The sequence below is a fragment of the Balaenoptera ricei genome, chromosome 9 (assembly GCF_028023285.1).
Source record: "Balaenoptera ricei isolate mBalRic1 chromosome 9, mBalRic1.hap2, whole genome shotgun sequence".
NCBI lineage: Eukaryota > Metazoa > Chordata > Mammalia > Artiodactyla > Balaenopteridae > Balaenoptera > Balaenoptera ricei.
The window spans coordinates 15,328,017-15,348,980 of record NC_082647.1 but is presented as its reverse complement, the minus strand read 5'-3'; the positions used below and the strand labels follow the sequence as shown (position 1 = coordinate 15,348,980).

Here is a 20,964-nt window from a genome sequence, read left to right as displayed (position 1 = left end):
TATGACTGATGTTCTTATGAAAAGAGGAGATTAAAACACAGACACACACAGAAGGAAGATGATGTGAAGACACAGGGAGAAGATGGACATCTAAAAGGCAAGGGAAGGGACCTCAGAAGAAATCAGCTCTACAACACCTTGACCTGGGATTTCTAGCCTCCAGAATTGTGAGAAAATTAATCTCTGTTGTTTAAGCCACCCAGTGTGTGCTATTTTGTTATGGCAGCCCAAGTGAACTAATACACAGTGGCAGAGGGAAGGTGGGGGAGGGAGGACGGGGATGAGGGAAGGGGGATAGGAGGTGGAGAAGGAGGGTGGAGAGGGAGGGAAAAGGAGGAGGAAAAAAGGAAAGAGGAGAGAAGTAACCTCGGTGCTCTTCAGTCTTGGAACAACTACTGAGTTCAGAGGAAAAAATACGCATCAAAAATGGTTGGAATTGGACCCACATGATCATTCAACTGTCCATGGTTTTGAGTTAATTGTCTCTGCTAAGATTTTTTTCTCTCTCTGCAACCAATTTTATTTTTTATATATTGACAATCAAAATTTCATAGCCACTTAAAGATTATGTGCCAGTCTCTTCAAAGCACAATCACTTCCTTCATTTAATCGTTGCCTAGCAACAAATTAGTCTTCCCACCATGCTTTGCATGATAAGATGTAATTGTCAGTATCTTGGAAGGAAGGTGGGAGTTATCCGATACTGTCTACTAGTAGGGTCCTGACCTCTGAACCACAAGAGCTTATTTCCAAACTCCAGAAAATAAATTAGAATAACAGAATCATCCTTAATTCTTTGGAAGAAAGCTTGAGTTTCTTTCTTTTTTTTTGGCCACACCACACAGCACGCGGGATCTTAGTTCCCCAGTCAGGGATTGAACCCGTGCCCCCTGCAGTGGAAGAACAGAATCCTAACCACTGGACCGCCAGGGAGCTTCCCAAAAGTCTGAGTTTCTTATTTCCCAATTAGGTTTTGAGGCATGTGTAATAATTAGGGGAAACACTCCACAAAGCAAAGTGAGAATACCTTACCAAACTACAATTGTGAGTGTGGGGAAGTTTGGGACATTTAATCCTCATTTTTGCATTATTATTGAGCACATTCTATCTCACACTTAACATGTCCAGCAGCAGGCCAGGTGGCAGTGGGATTACAGTGTTTTTGTCATCAGTGATGTCCTGGGAAACCAGTCAGAAACACCCAGAAAAGCCTACCTCTCACTTGTGTGTAGGACACTTAAGAACTGTACATTTGGACATCACCTGTCCTGCTGTTGCCCCACAATCCCTGAGAGAGTCAGATTTGGGGAGGCGGGTGGGGACAGCTGTTGCTGCTCTGGACCCGGCTCAGGCATGGAGCAAGAGCTGAGTCAACAAGAGGCTCTGCCATAAAGTGGTGCAGCCACTGTGGAAAGCAGTAGGGCTATTCCTCAGAAGATGAAAAATAGAACTGCTGTATGATCCAGCAATCCCACCTCTGGGTAAATATCCAAAGGAAATGAAAATAGGATCTCAAAAAGAGATCTTCACTCCCACTTCACTTCAAAGTTGTTCTAGAAAACTAGGACTGAGAAAGTAGCTTGGAAGATTCTGAAAAAGAACTTTGACAAGGGGTAAGTACCTTACTAAATATGAAAATTGTATTATAAAATACTATAATTAAGAGTGCTATATTAGACCAACAATTAACCTGTATCCTTTTCCCAAAAATATAAAATGCTCTATTTATTATATAATAAATCTCATATATATTTGAATCTACAAACCTATCAATTAGAACATAATATTCAACAATAGATTCAAATATATAGGGGATGGATTATTCAATAAAAATACATAAGTGCAACTGGTTAGCTATTGGGATATGACAAAGCTAGATCTGTACCATGCTTCTTATATCCAATTAAACTGACATAGATCCAACATTTACATATTAAATGTGAAACCAAATTAACCCAACAAAAAGGAGATGGATACAAGAATGCAGTTGTAAAAATTAAGTTTGACATCAATAAAAAAGTTATAAAAATGTTAATAAATCTAAATAGATACTGACTTTAAAATAACGTCTAATTCAGGGCAACTTATGAACAATATGAAATTAAAATACCAGGCAAAAATGATTTGGAAGATGAGATGGGCAAATCAGAATGAACATGTTTAAGGTTCTTGTATTGTTCAGAAGGCAGATAAAGATACCAAACGACATTAGCTATTGTAGGTGCACATTTTCACTATTTAAGGGCTGTAATAAAAGAAATAGAATGCATAAATTCCAAGCCAGTAGAAGGAAATATGGGGGTAGGGGTTGGCGAGTGGAGCAAACTGAATCAATCTAATAGAAGGAGAAAGGAGAAAGAAAGCAGAAAAGGAAAGACACAGTTAAGAAGAAATAGAAAATGAACGACAGAGGTAAGTGCAAGTATGTCAGTAATCACAATAGATACAAACGGATCAAACTCATTATTAAAAGATACAGACTATCAGATTGAATGAAAAACAAGATCAGCTATTTATTTATAAGAAATATGTTTAAAGCAAAGCAACATAAACAAGCTAAAATGAAGAGCTAGAAAAAGGTACACCAGGAAAACATTAACCCAAACTAGTTCTGACATATTAGTATGAAAGAAAATAAAATTTAAGGCCCAAAGCATTATAAAGAAATATTTCAGGTAGTCAGATCAATCCACACACTGAATAAATCAATCTTATGCTAGGATGCAGCAAGATAGCCTCAAACTGTATGGAGTAAACTGTCAGGCCTATAAGGAGAAACTAACAAAACCATCGTCTTATTGAAAAACTGTTAGCTGAACCTGGCAAAATCTAGAACAGGTATCAGATATTTACATGGCACAATTATATTGAATATAACAATATATATGCTCAATGAGAACACATGTTCTTAAGCACACATGGAATATTAATAAAAAGTCACTATGTAGAGAACAAAAGAAGTCTCAATAAATTCTAAATAATTGATAACATGCTCTGGTCAAAATGCAATTAAATTAGAAACAAAGAATTTAAAAAATCATTAACAAATAAGTCATTGGTTAAAGAGAAACTCATAGCAGTTACAAAATAGAAAAACAAATAACATTACTCTGTAACAAAACTTGCTGCATGCAACTAAATGGTTTATTAAAAATCAAAAAGACTGAAAATAAATGAGCTAAATACTGAACTCAAGAAGTTAGAAGAACATAAAAAGCCAAAGAAGTAAACAAAATAAGGAGTAGAAATTAATGAGACCACCAAAAAAACCAATAAAGAGAAAAACAACAAAAACAAAAAAGCCCTCATTCTTTGAAGTTTAATAAAACAGACAAACCTCTAGTAAGAGGACCACAGAAAAAAGAAGGCACAAATAAACAATACTAAAAGTGAAAAAGAAGACATACACAGTAGATATTTGAAACAAAAGGGAACACTGGGAATAATTTTATACCAATAAATTGGAAAGCCCAGATGAACTGGGCAATTTTCTAAAATACATATTACCAAAATTGACTCAATCAAGAGTATTAAACTAAGTAGGCATTAACATTTACACAAACTGAATGATAGTTTTAAAACTCCTCTTTCTGATACTCCCCAATTATTCTCTTACCACTCACCTTAAAATAAATATTAGGGATAAACTACTTTACAGATAAGTTTTACTAAACATTTGAAGAGGTTAATTCCTATCTCACATAAACTGTCTTGGAGATGGCAGGACAGTGCTGGAAAGCTCTTCCAGGAGCCTGTGACTGACCTGCCTGCAGATGGGTGAAGTGCGTGGTCTGGGCTGGTGTGAGAAATTATTGCAGATTGACCTTGACAGTCCTGGATCCAATAGAATTTAAATGCCAAATTTTATTTTTAAAAAATCATTTAATAAGGTTTATACGTTTGATATCAATAAGACAAGGCCAATACAAGGAAAATAAAATTATAAAACAATATCTCCCCTATAAACAGTGGGGCTAAATCATGTGACTAGCTCTGCAAGGTGTTATTATTTCCATTTCATTGATGAGAAAAGTGATGGTAGGCAGTCAGAATGGCCATCATTAAAAAGTCTACAAATAATAAATGCTGGAGAGGGTGTGGAGAAAGGGAACCCTCTTATACTGTTGATGGGAATGTAAATTGATGCAGCCACTACGGAGAATAGTATGGAGGTTCCTCAAAAAACTAAAAATAGGGTTGCCATATAATCCAACAATCCCACTCCTGGGCATATACCCAGACAAAACTATAATTCAAAAAGATACATGCACCCCAGTGTTCATTGCAGCACTATTCACAATTGCCAAGACATGGAAACAACCGAAATGTCCATCAACAGATGAATGGATAAAGAAGATGTGGTACATATATACAATGGATTACTACTCAGCCATTAAAAAGAATGAAATAATGCCATTTGCAGCAACATGGATGGGCCTAGAGCTTATCATACTAAGTGAGGTAAGTCAGACAGAGAAAGACATATATCATATGATATCATTTATATGTGGAATCTAAAATATGACACAAATGAACTTATCTATGAAAAAAAACAAACTCACAAATATAGAGAACAGACTTGTGGTTGCCAAGCATGGGGGGCGGGGCAGGGGAAGGGATGGATTGGAGTGTGGGATTAGCAGATGCAAACTATTATCTATAGGATGGATAAACGACAAGGTCCTTCTGCATAGCACATGGAACTATATTCAATATCCTGTGATAAATGATAATGGAAAAGAATTATGAAAAAGAATATATATATATGTATAACTGAGTCACTTTGCTGAACAGCACAAATTAAACACAACATTGTAAATCAACTGTACTTCGATAAATTTTTTTTTAAAAAGTGGTAGTAGGTAACAGCGCTACCTAGCTCACGGTGGAGCTGGATTTAGTATCATTTCCCTCTGCTCTCTTCTGCATTGGAGGGGTCAGTTGCCCTTCCCTCTAGTCTTCCACCACTAAGGGGATTTCTGGCGACCCCTGGTTGGGGGAGAAGAACTCACCAGGATGGGCTCCACCAGCTTCCCCTCCAGCAAGACTGAGCGGTTCATCTTGGCGATGCGCTCCAGTGTAACCAGGGCAGCCTGAGTGTTCCCGGTAGAGACATTGAACCGAGCAGATTCAGGAATAAACTGGGCACAGATGACAAAGAACACCAGAGTTGCAACTGCTGTGGACCCCAGAGGTACCACTATCACGGTTCCATACACTACACTGTCCCAGTTCCCCGAGATGGGAAAGGATGTAGCAAGCTTTACAGCACAAATAGAGCAGGTGTACTCTTGCAATCCTAGCGGAGCAAAAACTCGCCTTCTCCTATCGTTGTCCCATCTCGGACGACAGTGGACTGATACTGAGCTTCACATCAGTTTGACCCAACCTACTTAACGCAATGAAATTCTTACATCCAATGTGTAAACAGCCGCTGCCCGGGGTCCCTGGCGCCTCTCCACTCCTCCATCACCCGGCCACTCCCCCAGGAATCCCAGGACCTCCCACAGTGCAAGAACCTAAAGGGTGACCATGGCAGGGCCTCCAGCACCCACGAGTGGAGGAACCAGCCTGATTGTAGAGGCCTATAACCCACTGATTACGGCATATTTTGGACACCACACTCAGAAAACAGCACAGCGCTCCGCTGATGCCGGGACATTGGTACCTCCACATAGTGAAGGCCAGCGGGTTCTTCCCCGGCAGCATCCTCTTCATCGTTCCCCAGCCAGGGGGCGGTTCAGGTCGTCCTCATCACCCACTGGGATTAATCTGATCATTTCTAACTGCTTCTCTGACCTTTTCTGTCTTCCCTCCTACAGCCTCCGCACAGCCATGCACCAGCTTCCCAGTACATAACCCCTTCCACACCCCCAGTGCCCCCGGTCCTCAAGGCCCCTTGTAATCTGCACACAGGCCTGTCTTTCCAGCCGGCCTCCCACCAGCACCCCACACTCCAGCCATTCCAGCCTGCCTGCTCTCCCCCAGACATATTCTGCATTCACACCTTCGTGACTGGGCTTGTGCATTAACTCTGCCAAAACACCCTTTCCACGTGCGCCGACTGAGACAGATACTTACATAAGGAGAGAGGTGGACATGAGAGAGATATCTGTGGGGCAACAAGGCCACTGGGCCAGCTGGAGGGGAGGCCAAGAGGGAGCCCATGAGCTTGGTTACCATGAAGGCCACGGTGAGGACGACGCCAGGGATGGAGGTGATGCGGATGAGCCAGCGCCACCCGATGGTGGGGATGACCACGGAAGCCAGGCCGATGACGAGCAGGGAGCCCGCGAGCCAGAAAACCTGGCGGAGAGAGGGAAGGGTAAAGTCCTTCTGTTGGTGCTCCACACACACCCCCAGGAGCCACCCTGTTCTGCATTGTAATTGCAAGTGGGTGAGATGGGAGAAGTTCCCTGGCAGTCCAGTGGTTAGGACTCCTCGCTCTCACTGCCAAGGGTGCAGGTTCAATCCCTGGTGGGGAACTAAGATCCCACAAGCTGCATAGCCAAAAAGAAAAAGAAAAGAAAGAAAGAACGAAAGAAGGTGAGATGGGAGAGAGGCTTTGGTTGAGGAGCAGCACCGCCTCCAGGACCCAGATGAACTGGGGAAGTTACTTCACTTCTCCACGACTCTGTTTGCTTGTCCATAAGTGGAAGACTCAGCAAGACAGGGTCAGCAACGTCACCAAAGTTTTAAAAATCTGGGACCCAAGACATTGACTTTTTTCTCTTGAATAAATAATACATTCCCTGGTTCGTAACTCAAGGTACAAAGGAGAGCACTGTGAACAGACCCTTCTCTACTCCTAGTTTCCTGCCGTCCAGTTCCTCTTCTCCGAAGAAACCAATATCACCAGTTTCTTACATCCTTCCAAAGCTTTTCGAAACATACACAAGCTAATAAGGATATTTGTTCTTTGTTCACAAATGGTAACATAGTAAAAATATTTCTCAACACTGCTTTTTTGGACTGAAAAATTTATCTTGAGATCATTTTATATCAACAAATAACATGAGAGCCACCTATGACCAGGCCTCATGAGTTTGGAACTAGAACAATTCTGAGTGTTATTCTGAGCATTATTTTCCCATCAGAAGATGAGAAGTAGATGATAACTCCATTCCACCTCACAGGGATGGAGAGAAGATAATATTTAAAAAGACCCTTTGACCTTATCTTTGATAAAAGAGGCAAGAATATACAGTGGAGAAAAGACAGCCTCTTCAATAAGTGGTGCTGGGAAAACTGGACAGCTACATGTAAAAGAATGAAATTAGAACACTCCCTTAACACCATACACAAAAATAAACTCAAAATGGATTAAAGACCTAAATGTAAGGCCAGACACTATCAAACTCTTAGAGGAAAACATAGGCAGAACACTCTATGACGTAAATCACAGCAAGATCCTTTTTAACCCAGCTCCTAGAGAAATGGAAATAAAAACAAAAATAAACAAATGGGACCTAATGAAACTTAAAAGCTTTTGCACAGCAAAGGAAACCATAAACAAGATGAAAAGACAACCCTCAGAATGGGAGAAAATATTTGCAAATGAAGCAACTGACAAAGGATTAATCTCCAAAATTTACAAGCAGCTCATGCAGCTCAATATCAAAAAAACAAACAACCCAATCCAAAAATGGGCAGAAGACCTAAATAGACATTTCTCTAAAGAAGATATACAGATGGCCAACAAACACATGAAAGAATGCTCAACGTCATTAATCATTAGAGAAATGCAAATCAAAACTACAATGAGGGGCTTCCCTGGTGGCGCAGTGGTTGAGAATCTGCCTGCCAATGCAGGGCACACGGGTTCGAGCCCTGGTCTGGGAAGATCCCACATGCCGCTTAGCAACTGGGCCCGTGAGCCACGATTACTGAGCCTGCGCGTCTGGAGCCTGTGCTCCACAACAAGAGAGGCCGCGACAGTGAGAGGCCCGTGCATCGCGATGAAGAGTGGCCCCTGCTTGCCACAACTAGAGAAAGCCCTCGCACAGAAACGAGACCCAACGCAGCCAAAAATAAATTAATTAATTAAAAAAAAAAAAAAAACTACAATGAGATATCATCTCACACCGGTCAGAATGGCCATCATCAAAAAATCTACAAACAATAAATGCTGGAGAGGGTGTGGAGAAAAGGGAACACTCTTGCACTGTTGGTGGGAATGTAAATTGATACAGCCATTATGGAGAACAGTATGGAGGTTTCTTACAAAACTAAAAATAGAACTACCATATGACCCAGCAATCCCACTACTGGGCATATACCCTGAGAAAACCATAATTCAAAAAGAGTCATGTACCAAAATGTTCATTGCAGCTCTATTTACAATAGCCAGGACATGGAAGCAACCTAAGTGTCCATCGACAGATGAATGGATAAAGAAGATGTGGCACATATATACAATGGAATATTACTCAGCCATAAAAAGAAACAAAATTGAGTTATTTGTAGTGAGGTGGATGGACCTAGAGTCTGTCATACAGAGTGAAGTAAGTCAGAAAGAGAAAAACAAATACTGTATGCTAACACGTATATATGGAATCTAAGAGAAAAAAAAAAAAGTCATGAAGAACCTAGGGGCAAGATGGGAATAAAGACACAGACTTACTAGAGAATGGACTTGAGGATATGGGGAGGGGGAAGGGTAAGCTGTGACAAAGTGAGAGAGTGGCATGGACATATATACACTACCAAATGTAAAATAGATAGCTAGTGGGAAGCAGCCACATAGCACAGGGAGATCAGCTCGGTGCTTTGTGACCACCTAGAGGGGTGGGATAGGGAGGGTGGGAGGGAGACGCAAGAGGGAGGAGATATGTATATGTATAACTGATTCACTTTGTTATAAAGTAGAAACTAACACACCATTGTAAAGCAATTATACTCCAAAAAAGATGTTTAAAAAAAAAAGACCTTTTGGGGGGCTAATTAAGGGGTGACTATTTCATCACCAAAGAATTCTATTATTAAAAAAAAAAGAATATTTCAGAAAGCGATAAGCCTATGAAAAAAAAAAAGTAATGTGATGGAGAGTGACTTTTAATGATCAGGGATTATCTTTCTGAAGAGGCAACCTGTAAGAAGGCCAGTAATAAGCCATTGCAGTAGATCAGGTAAGAGGTGATGTGGCGTTGAAAAGGATTTTAGTAGTGAAATGGCAAAAAAAAAAAATTTTTTTTATCTGATGGATTTGGCACACATTTTGGAGGTAAAGGCAGCAGGATTTGCTGATGGACACTGCAGTTGTAGGTCCACTAATAGGGGGTGAGTCAGTGGGGCTTGGTGATTGATTGAGTGGTGATGACGGAAAGGGAGGGGTCCAGGACAGCTCTTGAATATGTGGCTCAGAAAACTGAGGGGACAGAGCTTGCTATTAACTGACAGTGGAAACATGGACAGAAGAGGCTCCAGACGAAGATGAAGAGATCAGGTCTATGAATGTTGTATTTGAGGAGCCTGCAGGTTATTCAAGTGGCTATCAGGTAACTGGCCACCTGGGTCTGAAGTTCAAGGAGATGTTCTTTTTTTTTTTTTTTTTTTTTTTTAAATTATTTATTTATTTATTTATTTTTTGGCTGTGTTGGGTCTTCGTTTCTGTGCGAGGGCTTCCTGTAGTTGTGGCAAACGGGGGCCACTCTTCATCGCGGTGCGCGGGCCTCTCACTATCACGGCCTCTCTTGTTGCGGAGCACAGGCTCCAGACGCGCAGGCTCAGTAGTTGTGGCGCACGGGCTTAGTTGCTCCGCGGCATGTGGGATCTTCCCAGACCAGGGCTGGAACCCGTGTCCCCTGCATTGGCAGGCAGATTCTCAACCACTGCGCCACCAGGGAAGCCCAAGGAGATGTTCTTGGTTGTAGATAAATTTGGGGGAAGTAATAGGTACATAGATAGCTAAAACCACTGGACTCCTCAATTATCAGTAGATGACCCCAGGAGACCTGGAAAAATAAGACCAGCAAGGAGAAGGCATAACCAGGAAGCATGACAAAGAATGAGTAGCAGGTGGAAGAGACAATGTTCACAGATGAGCTTGAACAGGATTATGCCCATTAAATAACATTAAGTGTAAAATCTAACCCCTAACTATTGAAAGTATGGGTGTTCATCTTAACAAAGATCAGAAGTAGAAAGCTGGGAAGAATGTAAAGAGTTAGCATTCAGTATTTATTAGGGTCTTTCTAATTTTTTTTGTTGCGTAAATTTAGTGTCAGAAAAATTAAACATAAAATTTAAAATGTTCTCCTACTGCTTTATTTATTGCCAAATATATAATGCTTCAGTGGGACGGGCCATCACTTTCCTGGGCTCTGAAAGTCAGGGCTTTTGGATAACGATGACATCAAAGATGGTACAAGGGCACCTAGATTGACATAGCTTCTGGATGCAAAACCTCTAGTCAGTAGCCAGCAGGGGTCTGAGGAGGGTGTGGGAGCATCCCCCAGCTTCTCACCTGGATAAATGGCTCAGCTGGGAGGAGATAATTACAGAAGTTCCCACAGGCATGAGCCAGTTATGGAATTGCAGACCCGAGTATCCACAAGGGAGACTCTGAAAGGGGTGGTAGCTGTAGCCCTCCACTGAAGACCCAGTGGGGAGAGAATGTTCATCCCAGATGCATTCCTGAGCTTCTGTCCTTCTAGTGAAACCAGCCAGCAGAATGCTTCCTGAGGAAGGGGTTACTGTGTTCTAAACGCTGCTGCTGGGTGATACACATCCTGGCTCAGAAAACCTTGGAATTGGACTTCTGGCGTCAAGCATCCCTAATGCTCTTTGGCTGGTACCAAGTAATAGGAGTGTGCTAATCAAAGAACAATCAACCAACCAGAAGAAACACCATGTACACCACATCCTACAGGATCAGAAGACTGATCCGAAGAATTCCCATTTCACCTTACCTGAGACAAGGGGAGCATATAGCCTCGATATTTTGTAGGCAAAAATTCAGTCTTTCTGATTAGCCTAAACAGGAAGGGGGAAAAATACAATCATGCTTTTATAAAACCAAATAACTTTAAAAAATATATATCATAATTTTTCTTGTCACAGGGATAAAGAATTCAAAAACATAAACATTCATCATTGTAAAATGATAAGAAATAGGTGTGTTGGTCTCTGTCCTTGGTTCCTGCTAACCTGGAAACCTTGGGATTTCCTAGGTGATAGGCACATCATTTGTTCTAATGCAGTGACCCTTGATGAGCCCTGGATGGGGGCTGGTCTAGAAAAACCAAGGCATGATTAGAATCTTGGAGCTTTCAGCCCTATCCTCCACTCCCCTGGAGAGAAGAGAGGGGCTGGAAAATGAGTTAATAATCAATCATGCCTATGTGATGAAGCCTCCATAAAAATTCCTAACATACAGGGTTCGGAGAGCTTCCAGGCTGGTGAACACAGCTCTGTGCTGGGAGGTGGTGCACCGCAAACTCCACGGGGACAGATGCGCCTGTTCTTGGGATCCTTCCAGACCTCGCCCTGTGTTTATCTCCTCAGCTGCTTATTTATCTGTTTCCTTTAAAATATCCTTTGTAATAGATCTGCAATTAGTAAACTGTTTTCCTGGATTCTCTGAGACACTCTAGCAAATTATTGAACCTGAGGAGTTGGTGGGAACTTCCAATTTGTAGCAAGTCAGACAGAAGTTGTGGGTAACCTGGGGACCTACTACTTGTGATTGGTGTCTGAAGTGGGGGACAGTCTTGTGGGACTGAACCCTAAACCTGCGGGGTCTACGCAAACTCCAGCGAGGGTCAGAATTGAATGGAATTATAGCACACCCAGCTGGTGTTGGAGAATTGGTTGGCTTGTAAAGAAATCCACACGTTTGGTGTCAGAAGTGAAGTATTGGCAGAATTATTGAGGGAGTGTGTAAAGAAAAACAGAAGAGAGATTTTCCCTGTACGATCATACACCAAAATACAATTATTAACCCATATAAGAGAACAATATAAAATAAACTTCTAAGTGCTCTTCTGTTCACATTTTTATTCCCAAAGTTATTTTAAACCTTCAACCATTTAAGGATATTAGCCTCATTTCTTTCACCAAGAGAAATACTGTCAAAATATTTTGCCAAGCCTGATTCCCTTTTCTAAAACATACGTAGGAAATTAAAATACGCCCAAGAGAAAGCAAATAGTTTCTCCAACTAATGATGACAGTCAAAGCACAGGTTTCTAATTAAGTACATACTAATTTTTTGAATAGAAGAACAAACGGACTTCTATCTCATCTGCTTTCTAATTGTTCTTCTCTGTTGCAGTTATTAACCAGGGTTTGGAGTTTTAACATATTTATTGAGCTGCTTCCTAAGGGATGTTTTCAAATTCTACTTAACTTCTCCTCCTTTAGGGCTCCAGAGCACAGAGTGATGCTTAACTTATGCCCCCAGGGAAGAACGATTCTTTCCCTAACACATTAGGGTAATAATTAGGTGCTTTGACATCTCCTAATATATTCTAAGGGCAACTTGCTCCAAGGCACCCAGGAGAAAATAGCTTGAGGAGCCTTGTTAATTTAAGGGAGGCTCCCAAGTTGCTAAACATTTAGCATAACGACTCTCACGCCCCTGTATGATGAGGTATTACACACCCATCCCAGGGCAGAAAAAAGACAAGCAGCCGCATAGCTGTTTCAATCCGTCTCACCTGCTCTGCAAATTCACTTTGACACAGTCTTCAGTTACAGGGCACTTTAAAATAGTTATTCCTGAATGTTACAGGTGCTGATGGTCAAACTAAAGTCTTCCAGAAATTCTCAAGAAATTAATGGATTGTGTCTGGGTTGACATTTTTGTTACCTACCTCGTAAGGCACTTTTTGTTCGCATTTAGTCTAACAAAATATCATTTATCTAAAAAATGCCGATCAGCCTTAGGAACAAAGAAATTAACACATGCTCAATCTAGCACCCTGCTAGCCTCACCATCAAACATCATTTTGATGGGCAAAGAGCTCCTAGTGGAATAAGCAGCCATCACTGGGGGGAAAAGAAAAACTCAAAAATGATTAGCACAAGTGAAGTCTATAAGTTTGCAACTTATTGATGCTCTTAGTCTATTAACCACAGTGAATGTGGTTAACAGACTAAGTGAATGTGTCTCTGGGTGTTCACATGTCTCCCTCTGGGGTCCTCTAGGTGATGTCTTTACCCTTGGGCATGGCCAGACACGCCACAGCCCACCATCGTCCGCAGGAAGACAAACCAGATGTACGAGGGAGAGAATGAGGTCAGCAAGGAGAAGTGGGCTCCCCACAGGAACGAGATGAGCAAAATCTGAAGCAACAAGAGGAGACATTAATGGGACCTGCCCCCATGGAAGGTCAGGAAGCAAACCTAACTCCTGAAGGTGACTTTTAATTTCATCCAGATGTTTGCTTCTCTGTGGAGCTAATCTTTAGCGAGCTTACTGATCACTCACAATCATCAGACAATACAATCCGTATCATTTTATTGTCTGAAAGCCCAGACGTTCCGAGTTTAGACCATTCTTCAAAACTCCCCACAGCCTCCGCCCTCACAGGTGGCAGGAACCTGAACGTGTAAATCAGAATGCAGAAACTTGTCCTCCCTGCTTACAGGGATGTTGGGAGCACAACGAAGCACTGTGCTGGAATGGGTATAAGGAGAAAATGTAAGGATTTGCTTTTTCTCTAATCGTAGGAACAATACAAGTTTAGAGTAGAAAATATGGAAAAAAGAAAAAGATATAAAAACATTTAAATCGCTTTTGATTCTCCAACCCAGAGAAAATACAATTAACACAGTGTTATCCTATTTTCACTGATTATAAGGGAAAACATCATCTTAATAGCTGCAAAATATTCCAGTGAAAGGACATACTATAATCCATGTAATATAATGCATAAACCTTTCCCCTCTGGTTGCATGTTGAAGTGGTTTCACATTTTCTATTAAAATCAGCTAAGACAATGTCTGTGCATAAATCTCTGTGGTTCTCTGATGACCTAAACAGTCTAGATTTCTGGAAGACAAATTATCAGATGAGGAGAATGGATATTCTCAAGGTTCTTGGCTTACGCTACCAAATTGATGGTCAGAAAAATTACATCAATTGTATGTGAGGGTGTCTAGACACTTGCAGATTTCTTTAAGAAAAATAAAAATTCCTTATGGATTTGATGTTTGATATGGCTTTGATAACAGGGAAAAAATGATATCTTGCTATGTAATTTTGTTTCTAATAACTCCTGTGATTGAACGTTTTTCAAGGTTTTCTCGACCATTTGTATGTCTCTTTTTGTAAAATGCCTTTCTGTGCTCTCCACATTTTTTTGAGATACTTGTGGTTTCATATTAATTTGTAAGAATATGATATTTTGTGCACTTCAAAACATACATCCAAGCCTATTACTGCTTTGTGGGGGACTTCTTCCTTTGTATTTACACCTAGAGAGGTCTTCACCACCAGAAATCAGACAAGAAGAGAAGAGAGACCTGGGTTTATCATCAGAAGACATAGTTTTATGTCTTGACGTTGAATCTCAATACATGTGTGACATCAAGCAACTGTGTTAGTTTCAAAGTTATACTCAAGTTAACTAATGTGAAACTGCTTATGTTTATACATGCAATTCTCACATTCTATCTGCTGTGTTCTAACTACGCTCATCCATCAGCTGTACATCTGGGCTATGGGGACCAGGTATGGGGACAGGTATCTCGGGGAAGGATGAGAAAGCAAGAAGACAAGCCTGGGTATTGATAGAGAAATGTCCACAAAAGACATGATGTGACATGTGATGTCACCACAAAAGAATACACAAAAGAAAATTCCAAATCAGCCTTCAAAGCCAACCTACCTTCCAGCGGCCATATCTGTCAGCCAAGAGGCCAAAGAGGATGCTGAACACCATGTAGCCGAAAAACACCATCTGGAGGCGGGGTGAAAAGAAATTATCCTCTAAGTGGCGTTTTTATAACATGCTAATTACTACATTAAGCATTCACCCACCTGAACTAAAAGAAGACGGGAAACGTGGGAGGATTGAAAGTTGAAGAACAGGCTTTCACAAAGCTCTCCCCTGACTCCTGTTTAACACGTTCAGGGCTTCAGAGGTTGATGATTCCCACACCGGAAATCACTGACACCAGGTAGAAACAGGGGTCCTAGAAGCAGGTAACTGCTTTGCCTCTGATCCAAGATGACGGCACTGGCCTCATTCTACTCAGATGTACAATTCTGAATTTCCATTTTAATAAGAAGACTCAAAAACTCTATTCATGCATGCTCTGCCTTATTCCTCACACAAGCTGAGACGTCTAGAAGCAGTCTTCCTTTAGGTTATTACAGGGAAACTTAACTTTCAACAAACACCAAAACCAGTCATCCATTTAGAAACATTCTTCATCACTAATATAAACCTACTTTTTTTCCTTACTTGTTCTCACAATAGCTTTTCCGTGATAAAATTCAAGAACTTGGGTATGATACCAGCGACGTAACTCAGCCTGAGCTGTACTCTTATGTGTATGCCTTTAGGTGACTTATTTTTCTGCCTTCAGCAGTTCCAAGCTTTACTTAACTCTCCTTTCTAGTAAGATCCCTGACTGATTGCTTCCAGGGTAATCAAAGGAAAGGTGTTAGCTGGCATTTCTAACACTTTTTCAGTGAAAAAGCTCTTTCTCTCTGCTACCTGCTTTGCTTTTTCTTTTTCCCCCTTACTCTTCATAAGGAAGACTCAAAAGCATTTCTCCTACAGGGAACTATAAAAAAAAAATCATATTTATACTTGAACAACAAAAGCCATACTTTTCCTCTGTGCACTGTTCTCTCTAGGATAGAGCTGAAGGAAGGAAAAGCCAATATTTTCAATGCCCAGCCTGGGATAGATGCCGCCCCGTAATGAATCTAGTCAGTCCTCAGCAAAATGATAAAAATAAGGACAATGGGACACATTTTGCATAAATCCAAATTTATTCATTATGAAGGGCTCTTTTTATTCTGGAATAATTTTCTTTCTGATTGTTGGTATTAACATGCCCTTATTATTTATTTTTATTTTTATTTTTTGAAAGATGATGGTAGTTGATGGCAAGATTTTCTGCCTCTTTCTCTTGGTTGGGGGTTAAAATTTTCCTCCTACCCTTCTGCATTCTTTGGCTGGTCTAATAATTAAATTGATTTACAACAGATTGACAGGAGAAAAGCAAGTTTAAGTTTGTATGTACAGGAGTCCCATAAAAATATAAGACCCAAGGGCAAGTTGGACAGTTGAGGCTTATATGCCACCTTGAGCTGAGGAATGGAAGGGGACCTGGGGCTTCAAAGTGGGGGGTGGTAATTCACAGGACAATAAGAAGAGCAGATGTTTGGTAATTAGATGTTTACCCTGCCACACAGATAGGTCAGTCAGATGAAAGTCATCTCTGGCTATAACTCTCTCTCTCTGAGCCAGGCCCCCTATCCAAATTTTTTTTTTTTTTTTAATGTTTTGCTATTGTTTTTGCTATTATCAGTAATTTGGTCATGATATTGGTTTTTTTTTTTTTTTTTAAGTAACTCCTTTATTTATTTATTTATTTATTTATTTATTTATTTTTGGCTGTGTTGGGTCTTCGTTTCTGTGCGAGGGCTTTCTCTAGTTGCGGCAAGTGGGGGCCACTCTCCATCGTGGTGCGCGGGCCTCTCACTATCGCGGCCTCTCTTGTTGCGGAGCACAGGCTCCAGACGCGCAGGCTCAGTAGCTGTGGCTCACGGACCCAGTTGCTCCGCGGCATGTGGGATCCTCCCAGACCAGGGCTCGAACCCGTGTCCCCTGCATTGGCAGGCAGATTCTCAACCACTGCGCCACCAGGGAAGCCCCTCCAAATTCTTTTAGGTAGTTAAGGGAAATGTAAAAGTTTTTCTTGAGTTGGCTGGGTCTTGATTGCCTTCAGCTCAAAATAATCCACATGCCAAAGGGGCATATTTTGGGGTCACATATACTGCTCCCTCTCCTCTTCTTCTGATGGCCTTCCTTGTCAAATATATATATTTTTAATCTTAACCCTATGTCAGCCACTCAATTTCTTTGAAAAGTCCTATCAGTTGGTGAATCTCCAAACTTTGGGTCTCCTGATATAAGCAGTTTCTATTGTGGAACCTGAAATTATCAAACTCCCTCCAAGAAGGGAAAGTTGAAGTAACTTTTTTTTTTTCTCTTTAATCAACTTGAATAATAGGAAACAATAGACAAACTGCCTGTGGCAGGGAGGAAATTAGTTCTTAGGACGTAAAATACTTTTGTTTATTGAGATGCTGTGTTGTGTTAATAACACTGTATTAAAGTGAATTAGCTGATTAATAAAAGTAAAGGAAACAGGGACTTCCCTGGCAGTCCAGTGGTTAAGACTTCACCTTCTAATGCAGGGGATGCAGGTTCGATCCCTGGTCAGGGAGCTAAGATCCCACGTGCCTCATGGCCAAAAAACCAAAACATAAAACAGAAGCAATATTGTAACAAATTCAATAAAGACTTTAAAAATGGTCCACATCAAAAAAAAAAATCTTTAACAGCAACAACAACCAAAAAAAGTAAAGAGTCCAGTAAAATTAAATTCAAATTTTACTCTGTTCTCTCGCATAAGTGACAGATTTTTATTCCTTCTTGCCTTCTTTCCATTCAGTGTAAAAAAGTGACTTTCCTAAGGCTGGGTTCTTTACTATTAAGCTTGTCTAGAGAATAAACATTAACTCCAAGCCTATGTGAACCCCAAAGCTTGTGAACTCTAATCCTGGGGACCACATAGAGACGTGGATTAATCTCTCTCTCTCTCTCTCTTCCTCTCCCCTCCCCCTCCCCTTCCCCCTCCTTGGAGGGTCTGCTCTTTTCTACAGTTTCGTTTCTCCAGCACTAACTCCCTTATTCACAAAAAATGTGAGGGACATAATTCACCCACAATCCTTAAGGCCTTAAGTCTTCATGGCCAGATCGTCCAGAAAGTGGAGCTGAAGTTGGGGGATGGGAAGCCTGGGAGATGGTGAAAATGTTGCCTCTTTGCTAAACCAGTCTGAGCCCCTCCTGTCAGCAAGGTTGTGGTCAGTGAGCCCAGGGGACAGATGGGACTCATAGCCAGGATGACAGAGACTAAATGACAGGAGGAGGCAAGGAACTTGGAACAGGGAGCAGTCGCATCTTGGGTGAGTTGAATTACCTAGAGAAAAGACCTGTGAGCTGTGACCCACCTAACAAGGGAAGCCATGTTACTGCTGACATCAAGGAGCCTCTTTAGGCACCAGTAGGAACAACATAAAAGCAACCAACGAGATGTGAGCTGTAAATATAGAAATGGTACCATAAAATATAGTTTCGTGACAGTGACAGATGCAAACACCACACCTGGGCCACCAACATTCTCAGGAATGAAGACGTGCAGACCTACAAACCAGCTGTGGTGCACTGATAACTACACAAAACGTTACAGCAGTGACCCTAAAGCTACAAGGATGGACAAGGCATGCTTTCAAAACTGTACAGATTTTATACGTAAAAGAAAACAAAATGCAATGAGTCACTTAACTATTGGTACAAGCCCTAATAAGGTCTTTAGTTATTTTTATTTATACCCTCTCTCTCTTCTAAAAGTATTAGGAAAACTTAAAAACGAAACAAGTGGGCTTCCCTGGTGGCGCAGTGGTTGGGAATCTCCCTGCCAATGCAGGGGACACGGGTTCGAGCCCTGGTCTGGGAAGATCCCACATGACGCGGAGCAACTGGGCCCGTAAGCCACAATTACTGAGCCTGCATGTCTGGAGCCTGTGCTCCGCAACAAGAGAGGCCGCGATAGTGAGAGGCCCGCGTGCCGTGATGAAGAGTGGCCCCCGCTCGCCGCAACTAGAGAAAGCCCTCGCACAGAAACGAAGACGCAACACAGCCATAAATTAAGTAATTAATTAATTTAAAAAAAAACACAAAAAACGAAACAAGTGCAATTTTAAAGAAGGAAACAGAGCTAAAAGAATCAAGGCAGATTTGGACATTTGCTGCCATGATTAGGCATAAAATTGGGCTCCAAATTTCCTGGCCTCCAGGATACAGAAATAAACACAACTGGGCGTATAATATACATTATCTGGGAGGAGAACAGAGAACAGTTCCTCAGGTGAGGGGGAATTTTTCCTAGTACCCAATACAGGTGAGAATTCCCAGGTAAAATTTGGTTAAGGCAGTAAGTGAGAGGGTAGGGCCACCCCTTACCCCACAGCCTTCTGTAGCCCCCCAGGGGTTGGGGGCGAGGGAGGTCTTAGTCTCTTGCAGTCTTACCCTCCTTCAAGGCCTCTGCCATCTGACTGTCATCCTCTACCCATCACCAACTACCTACCTCCCAGACGTTCCCCTTCTTCAGCAAGGAGTTGGCATCTGGCTCATGGGATTTCTCTCTATTAAGTCTCGCCTTCATGAAAACCAGCTTCAATACTCAAGTAAATCAATGCACACACACACACACACACACAGAGTCTGCTGGCAATTAATTGGTGCTTAATAAATACCTCTTGAAAGAATGATGAGTAACATCCTTAAATCCATTCTGTAGCAAAACTTAGTGTCCAATTCATAAAGCTATTCATGATGGTCTTTGAGAAAAATTTAACGCATAACACACACAATTCATTGAGAGTAAGTTGGTGATTGGTCAGGTCACTATGGCCTGAGTAGGCTCTTCGTGATCTGACTTGAACCCTAACTAACCCATGGCTCAGGCTCACTTTCTCTGATTTGCATCTGCCTCTTCCAGGCTCTCGCTAGGCTCTGGAAAATGAGCAGTTCAAGGTTATGCTCCCTAGAGGAAAAGGGAAACAGGAGAAAGGCCTCAAATGCTAGTTTGGGCCTGTAAACGCATGAGTTTGGGAAGCCAACACACCAAGTGGAGATGGATCTTGTGACTCTCAGCCCAGTGGGATCGGAAAGGAAGCAGAAGCCCTGGGTCCTCAGCTGGTTTATTCTCAGCACAGGAAGCAGTCACTTACCGTGGTCACTAACGCCACCTGCCAATTCTCCAGCTGCCATTCACAGCGGATGACAGGAGGCACAACCGCTATTAACATGATCTCCATGGCCTCAGCGACCTTAAAGAAGGAGGGAAAACACCATGTCAAAGTGCTAGCTTGTCATCACTTCTTCCCACATCTGTCTGACCATCATCCTTCTAGTTCTAAACTCGCCCGTCCCCTCCCCCACGTAGGGAGGACCTATTAGGTACCCATTCAGCACTGCTAGTTGGATAAAGAAGTACAGAAGAACTTTGGCTTTCATGGATGTAATATTTATGGTTTGAACAATCTGAGAGTATCCCTCAAGATTTATGACACGTATTCCCTTGTGATGTAGCTGATCCGTGTTTTTGCATTTAACACTATGAAGGTGTTGTGTGGGAGCCACTTAGCTGGCAGGTGGCCCCAGCTAGCCACCAGCATCCACGTCAACCCAGCATTGCTGTTTTATACTCATCATCGTCAAGATCTCAGGGCATATCCCTTGCAAATGGATCTTTGAAATAGTCCCTGATTTCAAGAAGCTGGGATGGAGAGGCAAGATTCATGAAAGCTAGAAAAAAAGCAACGAGTACAAAACAATATGAGTTCATCATCAGGAAAGAATGAGAGCAAAATTTGCTGTAGAGCAAAATTAGTGCTACCCTGGGTAGGAGTGTGGAGGGATAAATTAGGAGTTCGGGATTAACAGATACACAATACTATATATAAAATAGATAAACAACAAGGACCCACTGTTAGCACAGGGAACTATATTCAATATCTTGTTAATAACCTATAATGGAAAATAATCTGAAAAAGAATATATATGTTCATATATATATACACACACCCATATGTATACATAATATATATAAAACTGAATCACTTTGTTGTATACCTGAAACTTACACAACATTGTAAATCAACTATACTTCCATTAAAAAAAAAAAAAATTAAATGTCAGACCCAACAGAGAC

At 41.5% G+C, this 20,964-nt stretch overlaps 1 protein-coding gene across 11 annotated transcripts in view; it reads right to left on the bottom strand.

The window, feature by feature from the left end:
- The window catches only part of SVOPL (SVOP like), a 74,261-nt gene that overhangs the window by 42,415 nt on the left and 10,882 nt on the right, over positions 1–20,964 (bottom strand). For 6 of the 11 annotated variants that reach the window (XM_059933273.1, XM_059933278.1, XM_059933268.1 and 3 more), the window contains 6 exons: positions 19,982–20,080; positions 14,835–14,906; positions 13,163–13,287; positions 10,911–10,974; positions 6,082–6,306; positions 5,013–5,141 (listed from right to left, as the gene is read on the bottom strand). In XM_059933273.1, coding sequence (XP_059789256.1) covers positions 5,013–5,141; positions 6,082–6,306; positions 10,911–10,974; positions 13,163–13,287; positions 14,835–14,906; positions 19,982–20,080 — 714 coding nt within the window. Of the gene's footprint in view, positions 1–5,012; positions 5,142–6,081; positions 6,307–10,910; positions 10,975–13,162; positions 13,288–14,834; positions 14,907–19,981; positions 20,559–20,964 lie in introns of those variants that run through there. The other 5 variants (XM_059933274.1, XM_059933271.1, XM_059933272.1 and 2 more) reach the window with 4 other exon arrangements.